At 37.2% G+C, this 25692-nt stretch overlaps 1 protein-coding gene across 3 annotated transcripts in view; it reads left to right on the top strand.

The window, feature by feature from the left end:
• The window catches only part of adcy2b (adenylate cyclase 2b (brain)), a 167732-nt gene extending 143216 nt beyond the window's left edge, over positions 1-24516 (top strand). Inside the window, exons 18-25 of one of the 3 annotated variants that reach the window (XR_015515971.1) lie at positions 183-367; positions 7947-8031; positions 10448-10589; positions 12912-13058; positions 17703-17810; positions 17994-18108; positions 23835-23959; positions 24060-24516. Coding sequence is in view for 2 of the 3 variants with exons in the window: in XM_087294514.1 (XP_087150640.1) it covers positions 183-367; positions 7947-8031; positions 10431-10589; positions 12912-13058; positions 17703-17810; positions 17994-18108; positions 23835-23959; positions 24060-24212 (1077 nt within the window). In the remaining variant the exon portion in view is untranslated. Of the gene's footprint in view, positions 1-182; positions 368-7946; positions 8032-10430; positions 10590-12911; positions 13059-17702; positions 17811-17993; positions 18109-23834; positions 23960-24059 lie in introns of all 3 variants that reach the window. The other 2 variants (XM_087294514.1, NM_001099987.1) reach the window with 2 other exon arrangements.
• Positions 24517-25692: the final 1176 nt, after the last annotated feature.

The following is a 25692-nucleotide window of genomic DNA, read 5'->3' as shown; positions in this document are numbered from 1 at the left end:
TATATCTGTCTGGTCGATATCAGAAATCCTTAGTGTTCAGCCATTAACAAGTATTGAATTTCATTTATAATGGCCATAAAAAGATATTAAAAAGTCTTAAATTTGACTTGATAAAAACTTTTTTTTAATTATGTAACTCTTAGTGTTTTACATGAACTGACTGGCTTGTGTCTTTCTGACAGTATTTTATCTACAGCTGCATTTTGGGATTGATCTCGTGCTCCGTGTTCCTGAGGATAAACTATGAGCTGAAGATGATAATTATGCTCGGCGCTGTAGTGGCTTACAATATCATCATTCTCCAGACTCATGCCTCCATCCTGGACGACTACAGCATGGCTCTCTACAAAACCCAGCAACCAGACCGGTACTTAAACTCCCATTAACACTGGCCTCAAATAATCGTCACAAAAAATCTTAAATGTCACTTGGTTTAATATTTTATCATCTGCCGCAGTGACATTCAGACATTTTTGTGTGTGGTGGTTTTGGATTAAGTGTGCAGATATTTTTTGGAGACGCTGCACACACACAGTGAGTGATAGCATCAAGAATTGTGCCATATAGATATTTTTGGGAATTGTGGAATTGTCTCTTAATGTCTCCAGGGAGTGTGAGTGACAGGAGCTGCTGCTGAAATTGCAGGCTTTGTGTGGATTAAACTTTTCGGATGATGGTGAACGAAAAGAAACTTTTTAAAAAAAATAACCTATTGTATTTCCTCATGTTTGTCACTCTTTTTTCTGTATCATTTTTTGTTTACAGCCATCTTTTTCCAAATAACTCCTATTATGCTTTCAACATCTGAATACTGAAATGGCACTGTGGACTTAGATAATACACACATGTTTTATAAAGCATTCATAATATATTATTTTACAGCTATAGCTACCGTGTGTATGGTCAGCAACTTCACTTTAATGAGTACAGTAAATGTCAGGGGGAAATGTAACTTTTAAATGTTGCCATTGTATAATAGTGTTTAAATCCTTTTTGATAGTTACAAAATTAGAAATTCTACTAAATTACAAATGAAACTGAATATTTAGATAAATCAACATATAATCTGTAATTGATTGTTAACCCTGTTGGATTGAATGGATTGTAATTACATTCCTTTTATTTATTTATTTATTTTGCTGATAACAGCCAAAAATGTTGTTGCCACTTACATATTTATTTTTATTTAAACAAAAAAATCTTACTTTGACATTTTCATTTAAAGTGAGCATTGATTAATGCTGCAATAGTTTGTCAAAATGTGTACATATACACTACCTAACAAAGTCTTGTTGTCGATCCCAGTTGTAAGAGCAACAAATCTAGTAAATCTTCTTGTCACGTTCAGGAAAACACACTAGGTAGATGGATTCAATTGCAAGTAAAATTTTAATGGAAAGTCTGGAAAGTTTAGCGAGTAACAATATAAACATCCAGTGTCGGGAGAAAGGGCAGTCACAGAATCGGGTTAATAGAGCAACCAAGATAAATGAGGGTCCTGACAAGACACACAGAGAAACCATAAACAAAAGTAACGAACTGACAATGAAGCACGTAATGACGCTTCTTATATAGCAGAAGCTAAGTGCCAACAGCTGGCTGAAAACAGACCAGATGATCCTAGTTAGTAAGTCATGTGATCACAACAAACAACAGCAGTACATGAAAGAATAAAAAACAATCCCACGTGACATGACAGAAAGAGCGCATGCATCATCAACCGTGACACCTCTAGCAAATCATTTGGAAAAATGGCAGAAGGTAGATTTTTCCAACGAATCATCTGTTGAACTGCATCTTAATCATCACAAATACTGCAGAAGACCTACTGGAACCCGCATGGACTCAAGATTCTCACAGAAAATCAGTTAAGTTTTATGAAGGGGTTACATTTAGTATGTGAGTGTGCGAGAGATCTGGAACATCAACAGCCTGAATTATCAAGACATGTGTGCTGCCCATTATATTACAAACCATAGGAGAGGGCAAATTCTACAGCTGGATAGCACTTCTTCTGCGCTCCTTCTCATACTTTAACCTCCACATCAAAGTTCCTGAAAGCAAAGAAGTTCAAGATGTTTCAGGATTGACCAGCCCAATCACCAGACATGAACATTATTGAGCATGTTTGGGGTAAGATGAGGAGGAGGCACTGAAGATGAATCCAAAGAATCTTGATGAACTCTGGGAGTCCTGCAAGAACGCTTTTTTTGCCATTCCAGATGACTTTATTAATAAGTTATTTGAGTCGTTGCAGAGATGTATGGATGCAGTCCTCCAAGCTCATAGGAGTCATACACAATATTCATTATTTTCCACTGCACCGTGACTTTATATTTTATACTGTACATTATTTTTGTTAAGTGACACAACGTTTGTCTAAGCAAAGTCAAACCTTACTGTCCTAATTAAATAGTTAAAAATAAAGGCCTAGAGGCCTTTGCCTTTCATATAAGCCACTTCTGATACCAAAAGATCAACTAGAAGTCAAGTTGTTATTTCATTCATTCATTCATTCATTTTCTTTTCGGCTTAGTGCCTTTATCAATCTGGGGTCGCCACAGCGGAATGAACTGCTAACTTATCTAGCATATTTTTTACGCAGCGGATGCCCTTCCAGCTGCAACCCATCTCTGGAAAGCATCCATACACAATTACTCACACTCATAACACAGAACACAGAAATGCCAATTGACCCAGCCAAGGCTCGAACCAGCGACCTTCTTGCTGTGAGGTGACAGCACTACCTACTGCGCCACTGCATCGCCCCAAGTTGTTATTTGTTGTTCCTAAAATTTTGATTAGACAACATGACTTTTGTCAGGTAGTGTATATGTTTATGAACAAAATATAGTTGTTAAAATATATTTTACAGAAGTCATTTGATACTATCTTATAGATAATTTTACACTACATATTTTTTCTTTTATTTTTTTAAATAGTTATATATTCCTTACTATTTTTTTAATTGTAAAACAATCGTAAAGTATTTACTAAGTTTTACACCCTTAGTAAAACTAATTTTTAGTTTGGAGTAACTAACACTAGGTCATTGAATAAAAATAAATAAATAAATAAATAATAATAATAATGATGATGATAATAATAATAATACTAATAATAATAATAATAATGCACACCTAAGGTAAATGAACAGAAGGGAGTCAATTAATATGCTTATACTACTGTTACCACACTTATAGACATTGTTCAGATCTTGCATTTTTATGACATTTTTTTCTAGGTCTTTGTTCTCAAGCAGCTCCTGTGTGTACGATTAGTTTCTCACATACTTCAAAGCCTGGTTTATTTCTGACAGTTGTAAGCTGTGAAATAGCTGAAAACATTCAATGAAGAGATATGTAAAAGATAATTCCGCCGGTAATTCTCACAGAAAAAAGCTTATCTGCAGGGCGGGTGGTTGTTGTATAAGACTGAATGGTTTTATTCTGTGAAAACAACCAGCTGGTCGTACATTATCCCGCTTATTACATGGATACTTTCCACACAACAAAGATTTAAATACAAGACTTTGATCTGAGCTGTAATAGTTTGCTAGCACTTTATTAAACATGAAGCTTGCTAAATGGAAAATGGATTAACAAACAGCCTGCACTAACCTACTTATTTCTATTATTCAGTCTTCAGTCGCAAGATAGGGCCAAACAGTGGAGTGATGGATAATAAGCATATTATATATATATATATATACAACAGTTGATAGTTAGTTTTTGGCTTGAAGTTTTTGTTTTTACAAATTTACTAAAGGCTGCCATGTACATTTTTGATAATTTCAAATACGTTACTGGGCCACGTTTTCTTATACGTGCCATTTCTCGTAAATTCACCAGAGGGTGCTGTGTACTTTTCTGCCAACTTCAAATACATTACTGCAAATATCTGCTCATCATACATTCCATTTACATGTCCTTCCTGCACATGTTCTTGAGAAGTCTTTCCCAAGTTTGATGCTGTACAAGGTGAGCTACTGAGCAAACTGATCTCACTGAAAAGTCGTCTGTACAGACATACTGTAAGCAGTTAGTGTTAGTGTAAAAAAAGGAACAAAAGTTGCATCGTAGCGCTTAATATCATTCATTTTACACACAAAATGCAGCCGGTGTCACGGTCGGTGAGGGAAAAAAAGGAGTGCAGACCCAATTGCAGAAAAATGAAGGAATATTTATTATAAACTACAAATAAAAATAAAAGGCAAAACAAAACTACCCCGAAGGGGAAAACATTAATAAAAAGGCAAAAACAAACTTGACAGGGCTGGCAGGACAAAACAGGACTGGAGACAACAAGACAGAGTAATATTGACGACGAACTGACAAAGGACTGAAAACATGAGGGGGATTATAAAGCAAAAAAGTAAATTGAAACACAGGTGAACACAATTAACTAAATATGGGTTAACAAGGAGGGTGGGACTAGACAATAGACGGGAGAGCGCATGACACAGAGAGACAATACAAGCCATGCGCTCACATAACACAACACTGAAGCACACGACAAAAGCACGTGACCAATGTAAACACCGAGCCATGTGCTTTGACAAAAGACGCAAGACACGAGCACACGATGAATGAAAACACTCACCATGCGCTCACATATGCAGCATGCATGCTTCATCCCAGCGCCGACCAAAACCGAAACCAACAAGACTGAGACACTGGGAATGAAACACCATGCTGCTGACAGACGAAAACACAAACACGAGTACAAGAGCGCACGCGTCTGAGGGACGCAGAGCGCGCGCGCGGCCGCGTCAAGCAGGAGCGCGCACACTCTACGTACACCCACGACGGCGCGCGCTCACACAGAGACAGAAACAGGACCAGACATGAGAAGTGTCAGAGCTCTGCCACCAAAACAAGAATTTTCAAGACCAAAGTGGCAGAACCCTGACACTAGCCCCCCCCAAAAGGGAGGCCACCTGGCGTCCCTAAAGGGAACATCCAACAAGGTACAAGACAGACAAGAAACACTACAAGACAACAAAACAGGCAACATCAACAGACACAAGACAGGGAGGTGAACAGGCAAGACGACATGAAGGGAGGGAGGGAGGGGAACCAAGCCAGACCCAACAAGACAAACAAGGGAGGGATGGGAGGGCAAGACCAGGGAGGATCAGGAGGGACAGTCCAGGGTGGATTCAGTGGGTCGGGGGCCCCGGCAGGGAGCCAGGGTGGAGCCGGAGGGTCCGTCCAGGGTGCAGGGAGGGAACACCAGGGAGGAGCAGGAGGGACGACCCAGGGAGAGTCTATCAGGGGAGACAAGGCAGGAGGTTGGTGGGGAGCCGGCTGGGCTGGAGGCCTGTGGGGAGCCGGCAGGGCTGGAGACCAGAGGGGAGCCGGCAGGGCTGGAGACCAGAGGGGAGCCGGCAGGGCTGGAGACCAGAGGGGAGCCGGCAGGGCAAGGCGCCGGGCTGGGACCGGCAGGGCGAGACGTCTGGGTGGCGCCGGCAGGGCAGGGAGCCGAGCTGGGGCCGGCTGGGCGAGACGTCTGGGTGGCGCCGGCAGGGCGAGACGTCTGGGTGGCGCCGGCAGGGCAAGACGTCTGGGTGGCGCCGGCAGGGCGAGACGTCTGGGTGGCGCCGGCAGGGCGAGACGTCTGGGTGGCGCCGGCAGGGCAAGGAGCCGGGCTGGGGCCTGCTGGGCGAGACGTCTGGGTGGCGCCGGTAGGGCGAGACGTCTGGGTGGCGCCGGCAGGGCGAGACGTCTGGGTGGCGCCGGCAGGGCGAGACGTCTGGGTGGCGCCGGCAGGGCGAGACGTCTGGGTGGCGCCGGCAGGGCAAGGAGCCGGGCTGGGGCCGGCTGGGCAAGACGTCTGGGTGGCGCCGGCAGGGCAAGGAGCCGGGCTGGTGCCGGCAGGGCAAGGAGCCGGGCTGGTGCCGGCAGGGCAAGGAGCCGGGCTGGTGCCGGCAGGGCTAGACGTCTGGGTGGCGCCGGCAGGGCAAGGAGCCGGGCTGGGGCCGGCTGGGCAAGACGTCTGGGTGGCGCCGGCAGGGCAAGGAGCCGGGCTGGTGCCGGCTGGGCAAGACGTCTGGGTGGGGCCGGCAGGGCAAGACGTCTGGGTGGGGCCGGCAGGGCAAGACGTCTGGGTGGTGCCGGCAGGGCAAGGAGCCGGACTGGGACCGGCACTGAGGGGCGCTCAGGGGCTGGAGCCGACACTGGAGGGCGCTCAGGGGCTGGAGCCGACACTGGAGGGCGCTCAGGGGCTGGAGCCGACACTGGAGGGCGCTCAGGGGCTGGAGCCGACACTGGAGGGCGCTCAGGGGCTGGAGCCGACACTGGAGGGCGCTCAGGGGCTGGAGCCGACACTGGAGGGCGCTCAGGGGCTGGAGCCGTTGTGGTGGAGGAGCCCTTTCTCCTCCGACGCTTCCTTGGTCTGGGTGGCGGGAAGCTGGCCACCTCTTCAGACACTGCAGTATACTCCGTTGCCTGCAGGACTGATGCAGTGTCTGTTGCGGGTGCTTCACTGGGTGATGCTGCAGCCAGGGTTGTAGCTGGGTGGGCTGCAGCAGGTTCCGTCACCAATAGAGGGGTAATGATAGAGGAAGACCTGTTCCTCCTCCTCAGTTTCCTCTTCTCTGTGGGAGGCAGCAGTGAGCTGGGTTCAGGTTGGTCTGTTGGTGGAAGAACAGAGCAGATTCTCTCCTGACGACATTCATGGGCAACTTGATTAACCATATGGTCCACAAACTGTTTGTACGAGTAGCCCACCAATCTCTGTATCTGCAGAGGATAGAGGGGTTTATCAAGAGCGAAGTTCAGGAGATTCAAAAGAGCCCAGTCATTGAACCCAAGCCCCTCTGCTGCCATACGGAACCTCTCCGCAAACTCCTTTAGCTCAGAGCCATGTTGCCGCAGCGCATGCAGACGGAGAAGCTGTGGCATGTGGCTGAGGAAGGAGTCATCTTTCTGCTGGGTCCTCATATTGGTCAGTTCGTACTGTCACGGTCGGTGAGGGAAAAAAAGGAGTGCAGACCCAATTGCAGAAAAATGAAGGAATATTTATTATAAACTACAAATAAAAATAAAAGGCAAAACAAAACTACCCCGAAGGGGAAAACATTTCTAAAAAGGCAAAAACAAACTTGACAGGGCTGGCAGGACAAAACAGGACTGGAGACAACAAGACAGAGTAATATTGACGACGAACTGACAAAGGACTGAAAACATGAGGGGGATTATAAAGCAAAAAAGTAAATTGAAACACAGGTGAACACAATTAACTAAATATGGGTTAACAAGGAGGGTGGGACTAGACAATAGACGGGAGAGCGCATGACACAGAGAGACAATACAAGCCATGCGCTCACATAACACAACACTGAAGCACACGACAAAAGCACGTGACCAATGTAAACACCGAGCCATGTGCTTTGACAAAAGACGCAAGACACGAGCACACGATGAATGAAAACACTCACCATGCGCTCACATATGCAGCATGCATGCTTCATCCCAGCACCGACCAAAACCGAAACCAACAAGACTGAGACGCTGGGAATGAAACACCATGCTGCTGACAGACGAAAACACAAACACGAGTACAAGAGGCGGCCGCGTCAAGCAGGAGCGCGCACACTCTACGTACACCCACGACGGCGCGCGCTCACACAGAGACAGAAACAGGACCAGACATGAGAAGTGTCAGAGCTCTGCCACCAAAACAAGAATTTTCAAGACCAAAGTGGCAGAACCCTGACAGCCGGATGTATGACTGGGCACATTTTTGCAGTTTTCCAAATATGCAGTCCTGGCCTGGTCTAATGAACTTGAGTTGATAATATTATCATGAATCTGAATAAGGTTAGGACCAATAGCTTTGCTAAAAAGTCTGTGTCTTCCATAACTTACTCTACACACATAATTATTTCCGCTTTTGTGTCTTCTTGACTTTTTAACTGTATTTTTCTTGTCTATCTGCCTCAGGCCGGGTGTTCTGAAAGATCTGAAAACCATGGGCTCCATCTCATTGTTCATTTTCTTCGTCACTTTGCTTGTGCTGGCGAGGCAGGTGAGTCTTTCAGTCTGAATGGGGATGTGTTTGCATTTTGATCTTGAGAATGTTATCTAAAGAACTCAAAGAACCATTTATAATAAGACTCACATATGATAAAATAATGTAAGACTCACTTTCACTTGGAGACCTTGAAGGTAAAAAACATACATGAAATACAGTACAAACTTTTCATTTCAACACTGAAATTCCGATTTTAACAGCTTACATAACACATTTTTTGGAAGAATTATAATAAGGCTTTGGACACAAATAAAAACTTCATATTTCTAACATTATAAGCCTCTCACAATGATATAGATTTTCTTTTTACACCTTAGAATTTATCCATAATCCAACAGTCTACACCATTAAACAGCATCAATGTTTTTTATTTTTTTGCCAACAAAATAACTGCAAGAAATCCTAACATACAACAAAACAACACAAACAAAAATATACATAATAATAGTCATTGTACTGAACGCAAAACTGTATGGCAGGACAAACAGTCGGTAGAAAAAGAAGATAAATGAATACCCCTGAAGACATACAATATACCATTTCTAATCTCAAAATATAACGCACAGAGACATTTTGTCTATCCAAATATAGTCTCTAAATGCAAACAAAAGTATTTGTTGTGTAGTGAAGGACACATGTTAGAAGATCCAAAGTCTCTCTAATAACAGAATGCTGTCCTTTTACAGGAGGGGGTTTATCATTAATACATACGTTTCTGGCAGCAAAAGTTACCAGGCAAAACAAATATTGTTTATGCTTGTCTCACTGATTTGCATTAGAAATATTGTAGCATTGTTATTGTGTAGTTACTGATAGAATGAGCTTAACTTTTATGTAAAGTAACATAATTTTTCTTTAACTAATCGGTTTAAGGGATTGATTTTAAAAATGATAAAAGATGCTTGAATGTTAAAACAATGGGAGTTTGATAGTACCTACAAAAGTAAGTACAATTAACTTATTTTTTCCCTAGCAAGTTTTTTTATGTACAGTAAATATATGAAATTAAGTCAAATCTACAGATGCACGATATTGGAAAAATCCAACATTGTAATTTTTTTATTCTGTGATATATATTGTTATAGAAATACAATTTCACAAGATTTGTTGAATACCTGTTTGTAAAGAATTTATAATTTAAGACTGATTGAGGTGATTGTGCAGGGAAGTGCCTATAAGAAACAATTTACAAGCATAAATAAATTTAATAAAGGAAAAGATACCAATTAAATAAACAGTGTTTTACTGTTTTCAGAGAAGTCACTCTGTATTAAGGTATATAGTAATTAAATAATATTAAAATATAAAATAATAGTTTTCATAGTCCTATTTTGACAAATGACTCAATCAAAATAATCATTATTAATTCATCAAAGTTACAAACGGTACTATTTCTTACGCCTGAATGTATTTAAACCTCTCACAAAGTAACAGACCTTAAAAAATAATTGCAAAATGCTAAATTATAATCCAGATTGAACATTGTGTATACTCACGGTGTGACTATTGGGAATGATAACAAAACAATATATTGTGCTGCCCTAGTAAATCAATTCTAGGTAATGCAAAAGTAATGTTGTTTATGTGAGTTTATACAATTTACTTAATTTTTTACATTTAATTTAGAAACAGAAAGGTGATTTTATCATTAAATCAATAACAAATTAACGTTTTGCATGAACTATCCCTTTAAATTCTGCCACAGCGTTCATTTACTTTCATTTCGTAGCTTTGGTTCTTATCAGCACTCATCAGCTTCTAACTGTATATTACCATAAAGCATTCCCTGTTAAAAGCATTTAATAAATAGCTCTTTTTGAAAGGACAATATAGAAAGAATGTTATGCTATTGAGTCTGCTTTGAAACCTTTTCACTATCTCTGCAGGTCATCCGTTGGTCAGACTTGATTTTTTTTTTCTAGTGCGTGCTTTTAATTCTGTTACGAGAGGCTGTTTGTCTCTAGATAATAGGTCTGTCTGATGAACTCTGTATTTGAAATGTGCAGTTAGGCGGATTCATTTATAAGTAATGCAGTTGGGTTGATCAGGTGATCGGTAAGCCGAGGACTGATTTTTCTCCACTGAAATGAACTAGACAAAAAATAAGCAAAGAATGACTATCAGCGCATACTTAATGCCCTTCAAGGTGCCATTTACACTGATTCGAGAAATCTTTTTTTCATGATGAATGCCTGCTGAAACACAAAGCTGCAACTCAGAGAAAATTGGTGCAATTTTTCATGATAGCGGCCCCTTTATGCAAGAAAAAATCATAAATAAATAAGATGAGCTGTCCTTGTGTGCATTTGATTCTGCTTTCTTTGTCATCTTGAAAGCCACATCAAATGATCAGATGTGTACCATCTCTTTACCTCTGTGTCCTCTTGTAACAGAATGAATATTACTGTAGGTTAGACTTCCTCTGGAGGAACAAGTTTAAGAAAGAGTGTGAGGAGATCGAGACCATGGAGAACCTGAATCGGGTGCTTTTGGAGAACGTTCTACCTGCCCATGTGGCCGAACATTTCTTGGGCCGGAACTGGAAGAATGAGGTAAGTGGTGTCCAAATGTCTAAGAACACTAGTAAAACTGCTTCTGTAAATATATATATATATATATATATATATATATATATATATATATATATATATATACAGTTGAAGTCAGAAATATTAAACCTTCTGAATTATTAGCCCACCTGTGTGTGTTTCTTTCCCCAAATTTTGTTTAATGGAGAGAAGATTTTCTCAACACATTTCTAAACATAATAGTTTTAATAACTCATTTCTAATAACTGATTTATTTTCTCTTTGCCATGATGACAGTAAATAATATTTGACTAGATATTTTAAAGACACTTCTATGCAGCTTAAAGTGACATTTAAAGGCCTAACTATTGTATAACAATGGTTTGTTCTGTTGAATATCGAAAGAAATAAAGCTTAAAGGGACTACTAATATTGACCTTAAAATGTTTTTTTTATTATTAATTATTTAAACAAAAAAAGACTCTCTCCAGAAGAAAAAAATATTATTAGTAATACTGTGAAAATTTTCTTGCTCTGTTAAACATCATTTGGAAAATATTTAAAAAAAGAAAAAAAAATCAAAGGGGGTTTAATAATTTTGATTTCAACTGTATGTATGTATGTATGTATGTATGTATGTATGTATGTATATATATGTGTGTGTGTGTGTGTGTGTGTGTGTGTGTGTATTGACACTTTCCTGTCAATACTCTCTACTGTCCTGTCCATTAAAGGTGAAAACCCTGAAAAAATAATTATTTAAAAAAATGCTGATTTGCTGGTTAAAAAAAGATAATTATTATGTTAAAAACAACTGAATAGAATATTTGCAGTTTTCTGATGAATAAAAAATTAGCTTTTATATAAAATAGTAATGTTTTGTGACATTATAAATGTCTTTATCATAACTTTTGATTAATGTAAAGGGTCATAAAAACCCCTTATATTAATTTAGGTCTACCTCAGAATTTTTTCAAAAAATGCTTTTATGGGTGTGGAGCTCTGCGAGCAGAGCAGATGAAAAAGAGGGGAGCAAACAACTGTCAGTTGGCTCACAAAATGAGACAAACTGTAAGACTCATGATTTTATAGTTTATAAAGTAAAATCCAAAGAAATAAAAAGCAAGTAATTGAATTTGTTATATATTATATATTGTGTGTGTGTATATATATATATTTATATATATATATATATATATATATATATATATATATATATATATATATATATATATATTATAAAGATAACCCTGTTTATATAAACAGTATAAATGAGGAGGACTTCTCTCCACCTCAATCGCCGGGTCTGAATGCAGACACAGTGGATAGTTGTGCAGCAGGTCTCTTGCTCTATCTATTCTAACCATTTATCCTGCTGGTAATCTGGAAGATTTTTAACATATGGCGGACACAACCGCCATTCTTCAATTTTCATACAGCTCTCATGACAAAAATGCTTGCTGCAAACCAACAGCTTTGCTGTATCAGTAACCCTGACAGCATCGCCGGGAAAAACATGCAACAAACCCCGTAGATCATGTAAATATGCCTTTGGAAAGCACGTGCTCTCATGAATAATTAAGACGCAGATTCTTCTCATGGGATAAGAAAACTCAGCTATGAATTATAATGAGAAACTGACCCATCATCACTGGACTGATCAGCGCTATGTCATCGATTTTAATCCCACCCCTAATAATGATTTTAAACCCGAAAGATGAAATTAGCTGACAAAAGCTCAGAATTATCCAGTTTTCCACACAATTAAACCTGACAGATGTTAACGTTGTCTTAACTGATGCTCAACATACACAAATCCGTTAAAATGTCTTAAAGCGTTTCATTTCTTGAGCAGAAATCAGCATATTAATAATTGGTAACACTTTAAGTCACAATTCATGCTAACTACTAGCTTATTATCTGCCTATTATTGCAATAGGAAGGTTTTTAGTAGTTATAAAGTAAGATTTTATTCTACATCCCAAATCTTACCCAAAACCTAAACCCAATTTCCACTTTACTAACTATTATTAAGCAGCTAATTTGCAGTTTATTGAGCTAGTAGCCTAAGTTAATGGTTTGTTAATAGCATGAGTTGTCACTTAAAATCTAGTGATACTGAATCATTCTTACCTCTTAGCATATTTTGTTAAATGATGTTTTAGATTATATGTATCTCTTACATTATCTCTTACAAGTTATTTTACTTCTGTTTGGATTTTGGAAATTGAATGTTGTCCTAATTTTGATCCCTGCAGAAAATAAAAATAAATACAATGCAATGAAAAACGTCTAGAATTATGTGAAATGCATTGTTGTGTGCTGTTTTTCCCCCTCTTTTAACAGGACCTCTACCATCAGTCATACGATACAGTGTGTGTGATGTTTGCGTCTATCCCAGACTTCAAGGAGTTCTACACAGAATCTGATGTTAATAAAGAGGGGTTGGAGTGTCTCAGGCTCCTCAATGAGATTATAGCAGATTTTGATGAGGTACGATCACAGACACATCAATATTTTGATTTTCCTTTCATACATACCACATTTAATAGGATAGTTCACCCTGAAATGAGAAATTACGTTTACCTTAACACCTCTTGTTCCAAACCTATATGTATTGCTTTCTTCTCTGAGACATTTTGAAGAATGTTGGAAAGCAGGCAGTTGGTGGTATCCATTGCCTTTCATGGGAGGAATAAATATAATGGAAGTCAATAGGCACTGTCATCTTTTTAGCTACTAACATTCTTCATATTAACTTTTGTGTTAAACAAAAGATGCATGAGAGTGAGCATATAGTGAGTACATTTACATTTTTGGGTGAACTGTTGCTTTAAGAATGTGTGAAGATATAAATGCCACCTTTGATAACTAATCTTTCCTAAGCCCTGCCTTATAAACATTACTGGTAAACTGCCAAATAAACAATCAGTCTTATGCAATGCACGCCTACTTTACTTTGGATAGTTTTAAACAGCATCTTCCAGAAAAGATCTAAAAATAACACTACAGTGCTAAAAAGTAACGCTTGATGCACACTGCACTGATTCTGCATCAGAAAATAGTCAGGATCATCAGCTTCCACTAAATCCACCTATAAATGCCAGATAAAAACAAAATGAACAGTGGCTGCTTTACATGCTTAGGCGGTCTCTTCCAGTTCCAGTGGGTGGTTCTTGGCTAGAATGAGCTGAAAAGTGGATCAGACTAGTCAAAAGTCTGGCTTTTTGAGATAAGAGCAATTATGTAATGCCTTAATAGCAAAAAAAAGTGTTAGATTGAAAGCTCATTAACATTAATTATTGAATGGGTTTTAATAAAGGATCAAATAATGAGCAATGAATTAAACCAATGTGACTGCAGTTGTATTTTGATGTTCTTGATTCATTTTAAAAGCTGTGAACTGCATGTGAATTTATTTAATCCATAAAACTCTAGATGTCAATAGGTCTTTTAAAGTCAAATGATTCGTAACAGTGTCTATAAGTGTTTAATTAACTCAGTTTAGGTGTTTAATTAATTCAGTGTATTTCTCAGTTGTGACATTGTTTTTTTCTTCATGTCTAACTCTAAATATATTATTTGTTATTTATCTTTGTTAATCAGAGAAGGTTATTGCACATGTCAGCTAGGGCTGTTTGAAAAAAATCTCATTTTGAATATTTATCAAATTTATTTTAAAAAGGCACATTTAAATGCATTGAAATTTTTAGTGTACGAAGAGGTGATGAAATGACCCATTTCTGACCTAAAGTCATTCTAGTCAGTGGTGTGTCATTGTCGCATCTGCGGCACAGTGGTAATTTATTTCAATAAAAGATGCGATGCTTGATCTTCTTCTTCTTTGGCCTTAGTCCCTGATGGTTGCGGGGTTGACTCTTTGGAACAAGTCCTCCATTTAGACTTGTCCATATGATAACAACTTTTTTTTACACCTTCCGGCCGGCCTGTCGTTTGGGCCTGTCACCCTCATACACTCATACACTACGGACAATTTAGCCTACCCTATTCATGTGCAGCATGTCTTTGGACTGTGGGGGAAACCAGAGCACCCGGAGGAAACCCACGCAAACGCAGAGAGAACATGCAAACTCCTCACAGAAATGCCAACTGAGCAGAGGATCGAACCAGCGACCTTCTTGCTGTGAGGTGACAGCACTACCTACTGCGCCACTACTTCGCCCCAAAAGATGCAAAGTTTGATTTTTCTATTTTTCTTATTGCTCTCTTGCAACCTCTTGTGGGGATAGCAGAAAATACTATTGATTTTCCTGTAACATTAAAGAGATAGTCAACCAAACAATGACGATTGTGGGATCATTTGCTCACCCTTACTTGTTCAAAACCTTTTTTGAACTCAAAATTCAAAATTTGAGTTTCTTTATTCTGTTGAACACCAAAGAAGAATGTTTTGAAGACTGCTAGATGCTGGCACACATTGACTTCCATTGAATTTTTTGTTACTACCCTGGAAGTCAATAGGTGCCAGCAACCAGCATTCTTCATTTGTGTTTAACAAAAGAAAGAAGCTTGTAAATATTTAAAACCACATGAGGGAGAGTACATTTATGAGGCATTTTTCATTTTTGGATGAACTACATTTCAATTGTACTTATTTTTTTAAGAAAAAAAGTCGAATTTAGGTTTTCAGCAGTACTAACAGCTATAATGTCAGCAGGAGAATTGAGGCTCATAAATTATCCTCTCAAAATGCAGCATTTTGATTGTAGTGCCGTGCGTCTGCTGCATGAGATGAGAACACATTCTTATAATTCTTTGGGTGGAGAAAGCCTCTGAGTTTGCTGTGTACGTGCTCTTCTCTCCCTGCAAAAATTTGCTCTGTCTGAGTGCACTTAAATCTACAGTAAGAACACATACCTATCACATTTCACACATCCACACTTCAATAAACCATCAGAAAGCAGGTTAATGCAATTACATGCTTGATGAAATCAAAATAAGTGGCAAACTTCTAGCGGTTTATGTTTACGCTGTTATACTCCAATGGAGAAAATGGGTTCGTTTTCAAAAATCTGTGTGAAATCTGTGTAACCTAAGAGACAAAAATCAAACTGTGGTGCTATGTTTACAGTTAGGTTATGCGCTTTAAACTCTGACTAACAAGCCAAGCTCATGCAGAACTGATAGAATACATCAAATGCGTGCATGTCTTTGAAAGCGTAACATTCTGTAGTGCATTTAGTTATTGTTTGTTTAGGATTTTTAGGATCATTTAGGATTTCAGTCATCATACGTATCCATCCTGTACCTTGTTATCAGTGACATGCTAAATGCTTCCACACTCTACATGTTTGCTCCATTTTTAGATGATTTGATTGAATGTGAATCACAAGACTGATTATCTTAGCCAATCACCGTAGAAAAGTGAAAAATAAGTTTGACTACAGCACTGTTATTTATCAATAAAGCAATGAACATGTACTCTAGTAAAAGTTAAAAAAAAAAATACCACTTTCTGCACAATTCTTGAGGAAAAACTAGTCAATTGCAGTCATTTGAATGTTTCCAATTCATTACTTTACACCATTGATAGTCCGTCACAACCAAGAATATGAACAACCAGCTCCAACATACTTACTTGGTAGTTTTTAGTTTGTCAAAAGACATTAATTAGGTGTTTGAGATGTGCTTGATAAGGATTGAAATACATTATATATACATATTATTCATTTTTTTATTTACTTATTTACCTATTTAAATGTCTGTAAATAAACTTTTTCAATTTTTTTTATTAATTTCAGTATTAATATTGACTAATATGAAATTGTTCATATGATTTATTTACAATATCATTTGTAAAGTAATATTTTCTGTCTTTGTTGATCATCCCGATATATCAAAGTAAATGAAATTGTTTCAAAAAGAGCTATTCAGTTCATCTGGTGAAATTACATACATATCGCACTATATATATATATATATATATATATATATATATATATATATATATATATATATATATATATATATATATATATATATATATATATATATATATATATATATATATACATATATATATATATATATATATATATACATATATATATATATATATACATATATATATATATATATATACATATATATATATATATATATATATATATATATATACATATATATAAATATATATATATATATATATATATATATATATATATATATATATATATATATATATATATATATATATATATATATATATATATATATATATATATATATATATATATATATATATATATAAGACACTTGCTTTGTTTACCAAATAAGCGGATCTAGTTGAATTTGCAAACAAAAAAGTTTAAAAGGTCTTTTTTTTTTTTACTTCATATATTAAGTTTTTAGTTAAACTCCAAAATCAGCTGACATGTTGGCTCAGTGGTTAGCATTGTCGCCTCACAGCAAGAAGGTCACTTGTTCGAGTCCCAGCTGGGTCAGCTGGCATTTATGTGTGGAGATTGCATGTTCTCTCCATGTTTGCTCTGGTTTCCCCATAGTCCAAAGACGTGCGCTAAAGGTGAATTGAAAAAACTTAATTGGCCATAGTGTATGTTTGTGAATGAGTGTGTATGGGTGTTTCTTAGTACTGGGTTGCAGCTGGAAGGGCATCTGCTGTGTAAAACATATGCTGGATAAGTTGGCGCTTCATTCCGCTGTGGCAACCCTTGATGAATAAAGGGACTAAGCCAATGGAAAATGAACATCCAAAATCCTTCCACATAAATCTGAGGATTACTTAAAAAATGTCCACATATTCTGTCTGGTGCTAAGCATAAGTTATTGAAAGTATAAATATTATATACTTTAGAGGATTTAAGAAGCTGATGACCAGTTATTGCATCATCACCTTGTGAAAAGCGTCTATAAACATTCCTAAAGTGATAGTTCCCTTTTTAAAATAGCATACTTCCCTAATCCTTCCAGTGTTCTACAACTATTTGAGTTTCTTTCTTCTATTAAACTCAAAAAGAATATATTTTAAAGAATGTAGGCTACAAATGTCAATGAATTAGAGGTTTCCTTAAAACCTTTAAATCACTAAAAGTTGTGATGATTCATGTATCTTGTTCTTCTCTTTAAAATCTTCCTAAATGATTCTGTTCTCAACAGCTGCTGTCAAAGCCTAAATTCAGTGGTGTGGAGAAGATCAAAACTATTGGCAGCACATACATGGCTGCAACAGGGCTGAACGTCACCCCTGGACTAGAGTACGCGCAGGTACAAATTTGAGCTCTCCAGTTTGTTCCTAACATATTATTTTGGTAAACATTGCACTGGACTGATTGCAAATGTCTTGTTTTCCTTGAACTATGCTTGAAACGTTTTTACTCTTGAGAGTCTCGGGAGTCCAACCAATACTGAGATTCAGCACAATGATAGTTTCCTGTTCTTATTCTGAAGTATCACGACCGGCAGTACATGCACATCGGGACCATGGTGGAGTTTGCATTCGCTCTGGTGGGGAAGCTTGACGTCATCAACAAACATTCCTTTAATGACTTCAGGATGCGAGTGGGTAAGCAGGACCCATCAGCACGTTCACACCCAGCAACATTTTGTTTGCCTTTGTTAATTGGCTGGAGCTCATACATAACAGCCTGTGGTACAGACTTCATCACATATTCGGGATGTTTCTCACCACCACAACAACAACATAAAAATCATGGCCAGTAACTGTTGGATAAATCAGAGCACAGAAAGCACAGCATATCTTGAGGAACACTGTAAAATGTAAAAAGAAACAAGCAAACTGTTTTTAAAATGTATTAAATCAGTTTACTACATGGCACAAATTGATTGGCCTCTTCTGATTTTGCAGCCAATGAAATTGAGAGCTGACTGTTTGAACAGTCTGGTTCAGTTAGGAGCAAAATAATGTGTTTTTCAGTATATCGGAGACAATTTTTTTGTAAAAATATTCTATGATGAAATTTTCTGAATAATCAAAAGCTTTTGATTTGTAAAAGAAAATAAGAGACATTGATTTCACTGAAACTGTGCTTGTCTTTTAAAAAGGGATTTTTAAATGTTAGAATTAGGGCAGCAAGATATAGGAAAAATCTGACATTGATTGATATATATATATATATATATATATATATTTATATATATATATATATATATATATATATATATATATATATATATATATATATATATATATATATATATATATATATATATATATATATATATATAGTGCGATATGTATGTAATTTCACCAGATGAACTGAATAGCTCTTTTTGAAACAATTTCGTTTACTTTGATATATCGGGATGATCAACTCTTTTTCTACGTAATGCATTGGCATAAATAATAATACATTACAAGCATAAATAAATACAACCAAGCAAAGATGAAAGAGTCTAACAATATTCATGTACAGAAATTGAACAATCAAACATAACAAGGTCATCATTGTTTAATTATTTTTTTAAAAAGTATGTTTAATCAAATCTTTATGGTGGTTCATTCCGCTGTGGCGATCCCTGATTATTAATGAGACCAAGCCGCAAAGAAAATGAGTGAATTAATAAAATCTTTGTCTTTCATTCTTTAATAAACTACCTAATACTGTGATGTGACTATTGCGGATACATACATTGCATATATCGTGCAGCCCTAGTTAGAATAGCACGGAGGGAGGACTTGAGGGTAGGAGAAAAATGGTTGGAAGAAAAAAAATTGGGTGGAAAAAAAGTGGTAGAAATATATATATATATATATATATATATATATTAAAGTTTGTGCATTCCCTCACAAAGGTCTTTTGCGTTCCCTTGCAAAACTGTTGTTCCACAAACACTTCCTGTTTACTTCATGCTGTACTTCTCAACCCTCACACTGGGATTCTCCCGTATTTTGCCATTTTATCCAGCTATCATCCCGTTTAAGTACCTTCCCATATTTTTAATATTTAAAGCACGTTGAAATTAATATAAAAATGTCTGCATTCACTTTCTATTCATCAAAGCTGTTCGTTTTTTCACACCCAGTTTTTTTTTTCTTTCACCTATTTTCCCCCCACCGTCCTTTCTGGGTCTCCGTAGCATGGTAGTTCTGTGCTTGTAAAAGACAAATGAGCCAGTGAGAGTTATCTTCTGCAAACATCTAATGATAATTTCACATCACATCCATTTAATTTTTAAATATTTATTTTCCACCAGGTGGCAGAAGTCTTCCATTAAAGCATGGCATATTTTCCATGAATTATCTCAATGAATCATTTTTTTTTTAAAGTTTTTTGGAAGTGAATTGCACATAGAGTGTACAGTTGAAGTCAGAATTATTAGCCCCCCTGTTTATTTTTTCCCCAGTTTCTGTTTAACAGAGGGACTATTTTTTTTCAACACATTTCTAAATATAATAGTTTTAATAACTCATTTCTGATAACTGATTTATTTTATCTTTGCCATGATGACAGTAAATAACATTTTATTAGATATTTTTCAAGACACTTCTATACAGCATAAAGTGACATTTAAAGGCTTAACTAGGTTCATTAGGTAACTAGGCATGTTAGGGTAATTAGGCAAGTTGTTGTATAACGATGGTTTGTTCCGTAAATTAGTGAAAAAATATATAGCTTAAAGGGGCTAATATTTTTTACCTTAAAATGTTATTTTAAAAATTAAAACTGATTTTTTTCTAGCCAAAATAAAACAAATAAGACTTTCTCCAGAAGAAAAAATATTATCAGACATACTGTAAACATTTCCTTGCTCTGTTAAACATTTTGGTAAATATTAAAAAAAAGAAAAACAATTAAAAGGGGGCTAATAATTCTGACTTCAACTGTATTTGTTCCAATTTCATATAAAAAAAACCCAATAATAATTCATATCGATCTAGCAATTTTCAGTCAAATCAAAAACATTACATGCTATGTTGGGAAATAGATTTCAAAGTGAGTTTTACAGACTGGAGTTGAACAGCTGTCTGACGGTTAAAGAAGATATTAACATACTTCTTTCAGTTTTATTAAAAATGGGGGGAATGTCTTTACCCCCCTCTAAGCTCAAGCTGGATTTTCTGTTAAAATAGACGAACATGTTGTCATGCAGCGTGCAATCAAATATGATTTCAGAAACAGCTGGATGAGCGAGTAAATTACTTCATACAGATATAATTTAATAGTTAGAGACAAAGTCAATGGCTTGCAGAAAGTCAGCTCTGTTAGGGGTCGAAATAAAAAACAGTGGGGCATCAACACTAGTCTTGCAGACCCCTCAGCAAATGTGTAGTTGCGCCCTTGGGTTTAGTGTTTGCTGTAGAATCAGCCATTCAATCAGCCTTTCATTAATTCCCTAATTTTCTTTCAGTTAAGTCCCTTGTTTATCAGGGGTCACCACAACAGAACGAATCGCCAACTAAGCATATGTTTTATGCAGCGAATGCCCTTCTAGCTGCAACCCAGTACTGGGAAACACTCATACGCTCTCTTATTCACACACACATTCATATACTGCAGATAATTTAGTTAATTCAGTTCACCTATGCTGCATGTCTGTGGACGTTGGGGTGAAACCCACGCGAACAGAGTGAGAACATCCAAACTCCACACAGAAATGCCAACTGGCTCAGCCAAAACTCAGACTAGCAAATTTCTTGCTGTCAGGTGACAGTACTAACCATGGAGCTACCTTGCCACACTTGATCAGCCATTGTTGTTATTATTAATTTACTTATTTATTTTTTTAGTCTGATCTTAGTTCTTAGTACTCAAAAATAAATTTTGCTGTTTGTTCAAACTACTTATTTAAAATGAGTTGAAAAAACGAATATTTTGTGTTTTTGGGTCAACTTAAGTGTTTATGTTCAGACCACATAAATTTGCATAAATTATTAAGTTAACTTAATCAATCTGTTTTGGCACAACATGAAGGATTTGCGTAGAACCCTGCATTTTTTTACAGCGTACTACAAAATATATTAATACAATGTTAACAGAGGCCAGTGAAAAAACAAACAAAATGGATTTACAACATTATTAAAGTTTCTTCTCTTCAGTGTCAGTATATTGCTCGCATTTATAAGAATGCTGTCTTTGTTGCACTTGGTTACTTGTGAATGTATACCTCAGATGTTTCAAACAGGAAATCATGCGGGGTTACCTCAGTCCACAGTGCTCGTGAATGGGGAATATACAGAAGGACTTAAATTTTTCAGTTACCTATATCAAACGCTTCTGGTGAACTGTTGTGTCGTTTAAAATTGCAGCGTTTAGAGTCTGTTTTCTCTAAAAATGAATGATCCTTACTGCCTGATTGATATATAGTGGATAATGTATATATAGATATAAAGTGGGTCTTCGAATGTACAAGAATCACTGCATTAAACTCCATTGTTCCACGCCATTGCTTTAAAATATGAACATTTATTTTACCCCAGTATTTTCAATAGAGTTTCTGTGCTAGCCTACTGCAACTGATACTGCTAGCATTTCAACTTTTTTTTTAGCTTGTTTTACACTCAGACAATTAAATGAATACTTAAGTCTATTTAACTGATTATATTTTAATTACATCACAACATTGATGCTGCAAGAGGAATATTATTGAATTGAAGAAAGTCATAACAACCTTTTACCGGAAGTGTATTGTTAGGGGAAAAACCCTACCTGTGCATATACCCCTTGCACACAATATACTGACACTGAGAAGTTCTCAGTGTCAATATAGACCTTTTTCTTGGCTGGTGCATGGAGGGCGCCATAGCGACTAGCGTCTTTCGGTAGAATGTTTAGAACTTCCGTTTACAGCGTTTACAATAGGTAATTTGCGCTCCGAAAATGTGTTTTAATAGCGTTTTTAATGGATTACGGAGTGTTTTTGTTACACACAACTTTAAAAGGTGTATGTTAATATGTTAAAGCTGTTATTATCTGTCAGATGTGGTTGAAACGCGAGACAAAAACGTTCTACTAGTTCACGTGTCTGCCGTCAGGAATACATACAGTGTGTGTGTGTGTGTGTGTGTGTGTGTGTGTGTGTGTGTGTGTGTGTGTTTCCCAGGCCTGTCAGCTGTTAGCTCAGCAGTTCTTCAACACACACACACACACACACACACACACACACACACACTTAACAGGTATGTAGGTCATGCAATTTACTAAAATGACCAATAGGTCTGTTATTGATGATCTGCTGGCTGATTTGCTGTTCATTCTAATCACAAGCTGTTTATGTTTCATTTAGTGTGTTGTATTTACCACGGTTTGTGTGTTTGTGTTATTTTTAAATGTCACTTTATTTTCACTTCGTCACAGTTTTTAAATCAGTGTGTCAGTGGGACAGTACAGGCTACGTGTGTGTGTGTCAAACATTATAGTGAATTACATTTGTTTAGGTTGGTTACATATTTGAAAGAAAGAAAATGTTGACTTTAGCGATGACGAGGCTTCATAATCTGCAGAAAATGCCACACTGTTTTCCCTCCATTTGATTGCATTTTTTATAGTTTCTTAGCTGTTCAAATGTGATTGTTTGAACGCATCAGCTGCTGTCCGGAAGTTCCTAGCATTCTCCTTGCGCATCACGCAAAGCATAATGGGTAATTTCGCGTTCTGAGAAAAAGATCTATACTGATGCTGTTAAGACTTGTTTGTAGTGTGATCAGCTGTTGTGCTTCTTGTGTTTGAGATGCAACTCGTTTTAACATTTTAATGACATTTATCACAAACAGAATGAAATTCTGAAAAAAAAGAAAATCAAAAAATAAATAAATAAATCGATCATCTAAAATGATCAGAACTTCCCACTCATCAATAATTTCAACGTTTGCAGGCAGTGCCACTCATTAACATCAATTACAAAACAATGGACCAATCAGAAAAATCTTGTTTTACTGTTTATTTAGCTTTAATTTCTCTTTTTAAGCCCTTTTTTATTAAAAAAAAATCCTGAGTGCTACATGTCTTGTTTTTAGACAGAGATTGATTGTGTGTGATTTTGACTTCTGCTGAAGGTTAACAGGCCAGTGAACTTATTAATGTTTGTACACTATTTCCATTTAATGTCTTTCATTATGTTCCATGTACAACTATTTACTTTTCACAGTGAGCCATATCAAAAGTAAAACATATGGACATCGTTATTTTGGAAGTGTCGACTGTTTAATAACCAAAACATAGTTCCAGTTAAAAAGGCTCATTTCACAACCTGTCATTGTTGGCTGTTACGGTAGCCTTTACCACACATTCAAAACATTTGAAACATTTCCGTCCTTCCTCTCGCACACAGGAATAAACCACGGTCCAGTAATTGCAGGGGTAATCGGAGCACAGAAACCACAATACGATATCTGGGGGAACACTGTAAACGTAGCCAGCAGGATGGAGAGCACAGGGGTGCTTGGGAAAATCCAGGTAGATCGCTGTTCTGACCTACTTAGAGTCTCAGTTGCACGCCTGGTGAATTATTAATGTTTTTTTCATCGGATCACGTCTTGCATGCTTCCTCTCTCAGGTCACGGAGGAGACAAATTGGATCTTACAGACATTGGGCTACATGTGTTCCTGTCGAGGGATCATCAACGTGAAGGGAAAGGGGGATCTGCGAACCTTCTTCGTCCACACCGAGATGACGCAGTCTTTATCACAAGGGAATGTAATGCCTTGAACCCAAGTCCCACACATCGTACACGATATTGAATAAATACATGTACAGTTCAATATAACTTTGGCCTGTTGTAGTGGAGCTCTGCAGCGTTCTGTTCGCAGCACATAAAGTAGATTATCTCTGCATTGCTTTAAAAGTAATGGTCGGCTCAGAGGCTCTGTGTAACCCAGACGTGTCATTGTGTGTCGCTCAATCCATAATTTAAAGCAGCTGATGACGATTTTTGTAAAATAAAGACACTTAGAAAAGGGGGCCATGTTTTGATGCTATCATTTTGTTATCCATTAAAATTTATATACAAACATCAACTCGTATGTCTGTATTTGTTATGGGATTTAGAAGAAACGCTAACATTCGCATTGAAATCAAACTGTTCAGGATATAATTAGTTTTTAAAGGTGCTGTATGTACATTTTTGACTGTTCTAACCGTACTTAAAAAACAGCTTAAACCAGCCTAGGCTAGTTGGCTGGTTTTAGCTGGTCGACCAGGCTGGTTTTAGAGGGGTTTTGGCGATTTCCAGGCTGGTTTCCAGCCATTTCCAGTCTAGTCTTAGCTGGTCAGGCTGGGAGATGACCAGCTAACATCAGCTATGTCCAGCTTAAACCAGGCTGGTCAAGCTGGTTTTAGCCGCACCTAGTTGAAAAACTTATGAGCTTTTCTGAATGCCCCAAGTGCACTGCGATTCATGTAAGTAGAACTAACCAATCTGCTTCACACTTTGTATGGAATATTCACATTTCAGTAACGGCAGACTAATTACCTGAGACAAGTACTGTGCACCCAAACACTGCAGTGCTTTTTACTTTTCTCCATAAACTTGCATCGGAGCAGCAGCAATGGTTTCTCAGTTAGTCATCCTCTGAGAAAATGTTTGATGGTCGCCTAGTTACGAGAGACGCCAGGCAAGCATGAGGGCAAAGCTCATTGAAAATGGTGAAGGAAACCATGAGCTAGCACCTGCCACTTCAGGTCATAATAACACATGTGAAAATGAGTGCCGTAAAGCAGCAGTGAAGAGATTGTAAATAAAAAAGCATGTAAGGATGTGAAAGACTTTTTAGCATAGTGCGTAATATAGTCATTCAACTTTACAATTATGTAGTAATGTTGCAGTATGTATTTAAATAATGCCAGTTAGTTATTTTACACAAAGCTAAGATCTGATTATCATAATTAGTTTGGTTTACAGAGTTTGAGGTTTAATGTATCATTATTATTGACACCTTACAGATGTTGATCTACCTTTACCATTGCACACAATTTGTAATATTTTGTTTATCAAGGTTAAGAGTTAAGAGTCTCTTAATAAAGAGATGAACTATTTTGTTTAAATATTTTTGTTGTTGACTATTAAATCTATTAGCCTTAGTAATGTTGGTAAATTAAAATTAAGTGGTTAAATAAAAAGTCCTAATATTCCTAAATGTATTGTTGAAAAATATTCAATAATTATGGATACCGAATAATATGAAACATA

The sequence above is a fragment of the Danio rerio genome, chromosome 19, assembly GCF_052040795.2.
Source record: "Danio rerio strain M-AB ecotype USA chromosome 19, GRCz13ab, whole genome shotgun sequence".
Classification (NCBI taxonomy): Eukaryota; Metazoa; Chordata; class Actinopteri; order Cypriniformes; family Danionidae; genus Danio; species Danio rerio.
The sequence above is the reverse complement of the archived record's forward strand: the minus strand, read 5'-3'. Positions and strand labels throughout refer to the sequence as shown.